The 9,729-nt window shown below is 36.8% G+C and overlaps 1 protein-coding gene across 4 annotated transcripts in view; it reads left to right on the forward strand.

Moving 5' to 3' along the window:
* LOC139939394 (uncharacterized) overlaps window positions 1-9,576 on the forward strand; it is a 153,284-nt gene extending 143,708 nt beyond the window's left edge. For all 4 annotated transcript variants that reach the window (XM_071935227.1, XM_071935230.1, XM_071935228.1 and 1 more), the window contains 3 exons: window positions 95-343; window positions 730-943; window positions 2,574-9,576. In XM_071935227.1, coding sequence (XP_071791328.1) covers window positions 95-343; window positions 730-943; window positions 2,574-2,824 — 714 coding nt within the window. In that variant the 3' untranslated portion in view covers window positions 2,825-9,576. The remainder of the gene's footprint in view (window positions 1-94; window positions 344-729; window positions 944-2,573) is intronic.
* The last annotated feature ends 153 nt before the right edge of the window (window positions 9,577-9,729 follow it).

The raw sequence follows: 9,729 nt of genomic DNA on the forward strand, positions 1-9,729 counted from the left end.
GTTGATTCTTCTACCTATCAATAAATTTCTACAAACAGTATGCAACATCTCAAAAATGCTAAATAATTGTTTTCCCCTTACCACCCCCCTGCAGTTGAAGTCCAGATTCGACCACGACTGCAGCAAGTGTAGTCCCCCGAACGGTTTTCCAACCAGCAAGGATCCCCCGAGGGAGTTACCAGACTACATCCATCCGGTGGATAGCGGCAAGATGTGGCAATTCTTCTCCAGCAAGTTTACGAGTCAGATCACACGCATCGTCAATTTCTCGAAGATGATCCCGGGATTCAAGCATATAGATCGGGAGGATCAGATTACGCTGATCAAGACAGGCTTGTTTGAGGTACATTTTAATCTGTTAATCCTAATCCTCCGGCTTAACCTTGTCTAATTCACACCCCCACCCCCACCACAATAAAAAGTATACAAAAATTAAAGAAAGAGTTTAAATCATTAATTTTTTAAATATGGAGACCCCCAACATAGGGCTTGAAGAAAGGTATCCCACCATGACCCTCTCGTTATACTACCTGAAGCCACTGGACACCTTTGGTAATTGTCAAAGACCAGTATCATATGAATAAGTAAGTTTTTATGCTAAAAATTATTTTTAGTATCTACCAATAGTGTCCAGTAAGTCAGGTCCAAATCTGTGCATTTATATTTTCAATCTTACCAATGTTGTACACACCCTCTAATTGAAGTTTTTAACAACTACCCCAACTCTAGGTCGCAACGATACGATTCTCAACAGTAGCCGACACGAGGAACAACATGGTTTACTGGTGGACCACAGGAGACAAGTTCTCGTTGGATGACGCCCATCAGATGCCTCTGGGCAATCTCTTTGATCTACTCTTCAACTTTGCTCGGAGGGTGAATAGGATGTTGCTTGATGACAGCGAGTATGCTCTATTGTCGGCCATTGTCATCATGTCACCAGGTAAGGGTTAAGGACGAGTCACACTGCAGTGATAACGAAAACGATAACAATGCAAAGAGAAGGCATTCTTTTAGTTTAATTGCTCCGCACACGCTTACTCAACCAATCGAGGGCGTGTATTGATATTGTTATCGTTTTTTTTTATCGTTATTGAGGCCTGTGTGACCTTTACTGTTACACAAAATAACACAAAGGTGCTAAGTAGAAAATACTGCTTAGCTAATTTCTCTGCAAAGCGAAAAATGAGTTGGGTACTAGTCGCAAGATTGGAAAGTTGGCTTGTTGCATCTTTGCATTATACTTATTAAACGCACTCGAATGTTACAGTTTGAATCATTGAGGTAGGATCTGTCTAGTCCTGAGACTGTGCAATGATTGTTTAGTAAGAGTAAGTTAATTAACTCTTTCATGTGCCGACTGGTCACTTAAGTGACCAGTTTAATTCCCTTCAGGAAAATAATTGTAAAGGGACAAACTAATTTTGCAGTACGACACAGTTTTGAGAATGGGACCTGCTTTTTACGGGGTGGTCATGTGCACTAAACAATTTATATGTCCATATGATTAAGTTATCACTAAAATAAATGGTGCACGCAAAGGGTTCAACTAATTTGAGCAATTATTCAGCAGTAAAAGTCATGTTCTGATTTAAACATCAGTTGACAAGCTCTCCCAGAGTAGGTCAACTCATGGTGAAGCCTTCAAATGACCGTTTCCGATATGTTGGATTATTGAGCGCATGTGGGCTTTACCTACAATTAAGAAGGGTCTGTACAGAGAGGTGCACAGAGTGAAAGTAATGCACTCTCTGGCAAATCATGTTCAGAATCACGCAGAATCAATTTCCACATCTGTGTCCAGTCCAATTTATTGACGAATCAAATGTAGCCAATCAGGGCTTTGTGCGGTTCTCGTCTAATTGTGGGGGAAGTAAGACAGCTCACCGTCTGCAGAGTTCACTGGCTCCCCACGGTATTGAGTCATCGACTCCCACACAATGGCTTCCCGGTACCCAGCCTAACCACATAAACGAATATCTCAACCCTAGATTAAAACCAAGCGATCTTAAAACTTTAATGTCAATAAGTTTGTGAGACTTATAAGTGGTTCCTTTTTAATATCCTTCAAAATATACTTGAAGTGTTTTGAATACAGGAGTCAAGGTCGGTGAACTTACCTCAACAAATGATGAATTTATAGTAATAGTTGTTTTTATGGCTCTGTGGGGTTGGTTAGTCTTGTGGTCAAATATAAACAAAGCTTTGGGGGATAACATGTCTCCCATAACCTAACCTGATGTAAAGCACAAACTGTCAAGCTTGTGAAGTAGTGAGAGGCCAGCTTGATTTTTGTAAACAGGGCCACCGTTGGGGGGGGGGGATGGTGATGTCCATATTGCTTAGGTGGGTGAAGGACAAAGACTGTCAAGTTGTTTGGTTTTGCACCCTTTTTTTTTGTGTAAAGGGGAAACAAAATTATAATTCTTCAGGATAATTCCTGATTTCAGGAATGTCTCAAAATCTCTGGGGGCTTTAAAATTTCTTTATAGAAGTGACGTAATGAGTTACAACATCTTTCTACTGAAGACGATGCAAATTAAACATCTCTTTTTGAATGTTGTTATTAACAGATCGACCTGGACTCAAGAATCGAGACAGAGTGAAGCAGCTACAGTTGGAGCTTCTTCATGCTCTTCATTTCGAAGTGTCTACAAATCATCCCGGCGAACACGGACTCTTCGCTCGGCTCCTGACCACCATCCCTAAGCTGAGAGAAATCGGCCCCGAACACATCAGGCGCCTGATGGAACTCAAGATAAAGTCGCCAGGGTTCCAGTTCCCCGCGCTGCACGCAGAAGTGTTTGACCTCAACGCCTCGTAGTACAACGAGGAATACCACGTCTGCGTCAGGTTGTACTATAGCCATATTATCCCCCCAAAAGGTATTTTTTGTAAGATCTCCCTGAATGAACCTCTACCCCCTTACAGACACTTTCAACATGATTGTTGTTGTTGTCTTGACCATGTTTGTAAACAACTCATCTTGATTAACCCGGGTTGTCAATTATCAACTTATGAATTTATAATAATACTAGATTCTAAATTTCTATTAACCTCTTAGGAGTAGAAGAATTTGTACAAACGAAGGTAGGTCACAACCCTTTCAAAAAACTGCCGGACTGGCATCCACCATGTCCAATTTGGTTGAAAGGGAATGTCGCAGGTTTTCTAATGATGCCGATCTTCTATGAATATCGCTTAGTACCCCATGTTTCCTCTTTTTTTTAATCCATTGCCGAATGCACTTTGAATCATTGAAAATTTATTGCACATATTATATTTATACTGTGTCGATCACACTCTAAAGAGATATGAATCCTGAAATAGTTTTGCTGGAATAAAGTGTGAGAGGCCGGACTCCCTCGTACGCCCTGGGGGCACTAGACTCGTCGGGAAACATTTATATAATTAGCTTTTTAAAACAAAAGTCACTTATAAGTAGGTGAAGAAACCATTCTTGGAAATGTTCAACAGTTATATCTTATCATCTCATTTATGAAATTTAAAAAAAACCTGTAAAACTTCATGAAATATTTTTTCTATATTCGTTCTGAAATGAAATACTTTTCCTCAAGGTTGTTTACCAGATTTCAGATTACAGTTAGACAAACCAACAAGTTGGAATATTTACAAAACTGCCTGTACACCCTCTGGGCCCATTTTCAAGCAAAAAAGAAGAAAAGCACACCAATATTATGCTTACCAGAGTACGATTACAAGCCAATTTCATATATACAATTTGTGACTGGTATCCTGTTCATTTCAGCTAAGCAGAACATTGTTCAACAACATCTTCCGCTCAAAAGCAGCTCCATGAAATTGGACTCAGGTCTTTGGCTGGGTACTCTTGGCTGCGAGATTTCAGTTTCCTCAAAAGGAAAAAAAAAAAACATGTTCTTTGGAAAACACGTTTATGGCCAGTTAAGAGAATGTTTCTAATGAATATCTTCACTGCTCATCAATGGAAAAGAGTAAAATGGAACAAATAAATGGACTGGTTGATTTTTTTTATATAATGGGGATCTGAGATTGAAATGACCAAGTTTAATGAAAGATAAATCTGCCATTTGTGAAAGAAAAAGTCAAAGTTTGTAATATTTTGTTTTTAGGTGAAACTGTATTAATTAAAAGTGCTGCAATTTGCTGCCACTCAAAACTCAATCCAAGAAATGGGTTAGAATGTTTAAGTTAGGATTATGTGAAGTATTTTGTTTATTCTTCTTCTTTTACTTGTTAAGGGAAATATTTAGATATAAAGAAGTGTTTGCTATTCAAAGAAACAACCCTTGTGGTTTGTGTTCTTATGGATAAAGTAATTCTTCATTAAAAAATTTGGGCAGTGGTTGAAATTGTAAATAAACAAAATTGTGTTCATTTTCTACATTTTTAAAATATGTAATTGCAAGATGTGTTATCTTGCTAGGTTTTTCGATCTATCATGAAAACAGGCAGGATTCTCCAACCTGATTTACTTTTCTTTTTTTTTCCCTATTTGTTGAAATTGTTGTAATAAAAAAATAATAACCAGAGATTTATTCTAAGATGAACAAGATTTCTTGCCGAAATATAAATTGAAATTTGTGAAGAGACCAGCTTGGAAATTGAGAAAGGCAAACTGGTTCATATTTCATAGATATGTGAAATTGCGATGAAATTAAAACCATGTTCTTGGCTTAATGTTTCCTTTGGATAAGAAGTGTTGTGTTTATGTGATATCCACATCTCAAGTTGATCATTTCACAATCGGAGCTCACTTACCCTCCACTATGATCAATTATCAGAAGCTGACAAAGATCTGCTGGCAAGAAATATTTAAATTTAAAAACTGAAATCAGATGCTTAGATTTGAAAATGGTCATGACATGAAATTCAGGAGCAATTTTTTTAATGGGCTCATAATTAAAGATGCCATACTTATTTTGTTTCTTTTTTTTCGTTTCTAACTATAATTAATAATTGGCGAAAAATAAACTTGTGAATAAATAACTGAAATAAGAGAAAACCTCAATTAAATATGCAGAAATAATGCATTGTGTTACCCGTTATTGTATTGTAATATCAAAATTAGAAATTAGTATGTTGTGAAGATGATAGACATGTTTTTGTATAGAAAAAAAAAATTATGTCCGAAGGACTCCCAATTGTAAAGTATTTGCCAAACATTTGAAGGATAAAAAGGTATAAGATATATTTACATACAGTACCAGTATGTCGGTTTTTTTCTTCTTCTTTTTTCCCCCACTCTCTTTCTTTTTATCCGAATGCATGCTGGATCTAGCTATGTAGCCATAGGTGACAATGTTCACCGTAGTAAGGTGTTACCATGGAAATCGTTTTTTTTGGAGATCACTGTTTGAATACTTGGTATATAGCCTCCATTTTGTATTACTTTGTTTTTGTGTGTATTGTGGGTACATGTATCATACCTTTATGTACAATGGCACTAGTGTATATAGACTTGTTATCACTGTCATAGCATACAATGCTCTGATTTGTCAATTTAATGACACTGCAACTTTTTTTATATATATATAAATATTATATATATATATCTTGTCCTCTGTCATTAGTGTAGCATTGTGGAAATTAATGAATGATGGTCTTTTGTAGGGACATAATCACTTTAGTGTTTGGTATACAGAATGCAGCTGAAGACATACCATAGCAACAAAGGGTCGTAGGTCAAAGTTCATGTATTGAACAACCTCAATCACTAACGGAGTAATAATGAATTACTAGCACAATTCTCCGAACTGTTGTCAAGTAGATTGTTGTATGTAAGGATATTGAATATCCGTTTACTGAAATTTTTAAGATTCATACTGTTATATTTTAAGTAATTATTTACTAGTGTAATTTTGTTTTTATTTTTTAGAAATTGATTGAAGCTTGTACAATTTTTATGTTGGTATTTTGTTGATTGTACCCATTTGATAGGAGACCATAGAAGGCTGTGTCATGTTTTATATTGTACAGACGTGTTCATCAAGGAATCCTTTATAGTAACTCAATGCCTCGCCTATCAATCGGAATTTGCTTCTTGGTGAACATCTGCACAACCCTCTTACACAAATAAACAACACAAACCCCAAATAATTTCAAGAAACAGCAACATCTGGTGGTCTTCTTGAGTGGAAAATCACAATGATGGTTGGTCAGTTACTTCCCTAATTTCATCAATTCCACTATTCTTGTAACTTTTACCAAACAGCAGAGGCCTATTTGATCTGATTCAGGGAGCTCCTCAGAAGTCGGGCATGAATACAAACAAATCTGAATCTGAATATGGAAACATAACACAAACTTTGGTCAAGAAGAGCGTTCAGGTACGGACTGAAAACCCAATCCTCATCTAAGGCTTTGGTTTAGGAATCGAACCAGGGGCCAATTTCATAGAGCTGCTTAAGCAACAAATTTTGCTTAAGCAAAAACTTCATTGCTTAGTAAAATCAGATTATCGGCCAAGACTCCACTCAATTGTAATGCTTAGTACATGTAAACAACAGCTTAATACTAGTCATAAGCAATGTATATGGCAGGACATTTTGGCCAGTAACATGTGTAAAATAAGGGAGCTATTTTCGTGCTTAAGCAAATTTATTGCTCAAGCAGCTCTATGAAATTGGTCCCAGGGTCCACAAAGGTGAAAGGCAGAGAAAAGAAAACCAATGAGCCAACCTGACTGCCCTTATTAATCATTAACTGATTGATGAACCCTAACCTTTAACCATGGCTCCCTCAACTAAGCTGCTCACACTTGGGCCTAATTTCATAGATCTGCTGAAGCACAAAAGATGTTAAGCGCAACCGAATTGCACTTAACCGAATGAGGTTACCGGCCAAACTGCCATTTCACAGGTATCTTTTTTTACTGGTATCCTGCTCATTGCTGCTAAACATAATTTTTGTTAAGCAATATTTTCTGCTTGGGCAGCTCAATGAAATTGGGACATTGATTTCAATTTGATGTATCTTTCTCTGTTTTGACTGTGTTTTTCATTCATTTTTGTATTTCTCTTGTTACTATTCCTTTTTTAAAACTCACCTTAAGTTTATGAAGACTGACCTTTGACCTTTCACATGGTAAACATTCAAGTCATTTCAACTCTTGAACCCTTTTTGCAAGATATTTTTATATAAAAAAAAAGAAAACAGATCATTAACAGAGTAAAGAGTTATAATGTTGTAATTCGTGATACTTAAAAGTTGTTCATGATTATAAAAGATCCCTTACAACGTTACACTGCATAATGATCACCAGCAGTGCAATGAAAACATCTGGAACAAAGAAATGGCTGACGCAATCTCAGAACAGTTTCCTTGGCATTAAACTAAGGGTAAAATTGAGCACGTGTTTGGAATTGGATTTTGAATACATGTACCATGGAAAGTACTTTACCCTTTTCAATAATTACCAGATGCTTTGTTTGTTTTGGGGTTTTTGTTCATTATACACTTTTGGCAAAAGGCGAAAGTTACTTTATAGACACAGCTGCAATGAATTGTTGCAGGTGAATTTGTATGAACCTTTCACTAATTCAATTTTAGTGAACAATTTAATGACTAATAATAACAAATTTGGCCGTCATATTACTTGAATACTGTAAAGGGTGATTGGAGGGGAAAGCAAGTATCCCGCTAATATTTGATTAATTGGGCTATATTGTACATATATTGAACCTTCTTACTCCCGGGATATAACAATTAAGTATCAGCCATGTACATAGATTTTGTGTTAATCAAAAAAAAAAAAGACCTGTTTTTAAGATGGAAGTTTTCTATTTAAAAAAAATGCACCAAGTGTATACATAACCATGTCAATACCATAACAGTAGGTTGTAGCAAATTGTTACATTAAGTTTGTGTAACTGTACAGTTATTAATAATGAATTGATCTTATTATGTATTGAGTTAATGATAATTAAGCTGTGTTAATTAGTCACTGTTTTCAGTTGTAGACACAGAATAGCGTCGTCTCTTATTTGGAGTCACACCATTTTTGTGAATATTCATGTGTGGCAAGCAGCCAATCAGAAACAAAAGAGTGTTGTTTCAGTGCATTGGTAGATTCAAATTGGAGAAAAAAAATGGCCGTCACTGCCGTGATTTCTGAAGTCTGTTCGGGAACTCTTGTTCTCTGAGAGTTTATCGTAGATGGGATGTAATTCAGATTTGTGGTATTTGCATGCGAGTACCACAGTAAAACATTTTTAAATAATTATAAAACTGCCATAGTTTGATAAGTGTTTTCGGATGAGAAATTCAAAGGACATTACTGCATTACATGGGTAGTGTTTATTGTAAACACCTTGCTAAGAGTGCAGACTTGGTTCCCCAGATTGTCTTATTGTGCATTTTTCTCTTTTCAAATTTCAACATAATGGGGTGAAAGTGAGGCTGAGAGGTAAAAAAGGGTGGATTCCTTTTGTTTATGGTATGATTACTTTTAACAGTATAAGCATACAGGGAGCCAAACAAAATGGTTGCATGTTGAGTCAATCCACATTGACTGAATATACCCCCAGCCACTTGCCTAAGATGTCGCAGTGTTAAGAGATCTATGTAATAAGGAATTGGTAACTAGTATTCAGTGAATGTCACACTTGTTGATGTGTTGTAATACTCTTGCTTGTAACAAAAAAAGGTAAAACCAGGTATAATGGACAACCCTTTGTTGGTGTAGACATTATGCACATGAGTAGGGTGTCCTCACCTAGAGTTCAGAAAGACTACTGTTCTTTGGCCAATTCTTTGCACTGGTGTACAAATCTGTGCGTTTCCATTGTTTTGTCAATGGTTTACCTAACATGGCGCCTTGATGATGTCGGTGCATAAGGCCAGGCCTATTAAGAATACCATGCTGGTATTGACCCAGTGCACAATCTGCAGCACACTTTGCTTACTGGTCTGCCATTTTGGAAGTCAAATTGTGCGCAAAGTATCAAACTCTTAAAATGGCGGCAGTGGTAGATGCCTGTTGTTCCAAGGTGTGTTCCGCATTGTGCAGGGGGTCATTAGCTAAGATTGTCCAAATTGAGCAGTGAGTCGTGGCTGGTTTAATGCAGCAGTCCAAGTATGGGCAAAAGTAGCCTTACTCAGATCTGGTTCCCCGACTTCATCAGCCTTACAGAGACAAGATTAGAGACCAAGGTGTGACATACACTGACTAGTACACAGAAATATAGTTTTGTTCTGATCTTGAATAAAATAAGAAACCATTTTGTTGCTGCCACCCATTGCATACTGATTGAGGGACTTATCTCCCAATGGGGATATAAATGGTCCTCATCTATTGAAACATTGCATACTTGATTCAAGGCAAGAGTCAAACTATTTGTTGAAAATGTAATAAATCTGCCGGTTTGATTTTGGAAGTTGTAGAGTTGCACCCTTACACATTCACTTGATCATCACGTCTAGCTGTAAAGTACATGATACATTTTTTAGTAACACAAGCATCCCATTATGTTAAGCTCATTGACGTAGTGATGTATGTATCATGAAGACATTGTACCAGGATGCTTGCCTTCTATGGCTGTTTGTGTGAATAAAAATCAAGAGCTGAGTCAATCATTTTCTTGTTGAGACGAAAGTCGTTCTCTGTTTTTTCTTCTTTGAGTTTAGTGGTAGTTGTGTTCAACCCTGATCTTTTCTGAACTCCACTGCAGAGATTCAAGTACTGCAGAAATGGTCTATAATACAGAGGGCTACAGAATGATACTTGAC

This window comes from Asterias amurensis, chromosome 7, assembly GCF_032118995.1.
Source record: "Asterias amurensis chromosome 7, ASM3211899v1".
In the NCBI taxonomy this organism is placed as follows: domain Eukaryota; kingdom Metazoa; phylum Echinodermata; class Asteroidea; order Forcipulatida; family Asteriidae; genus Asterias; species Asterias amurensis.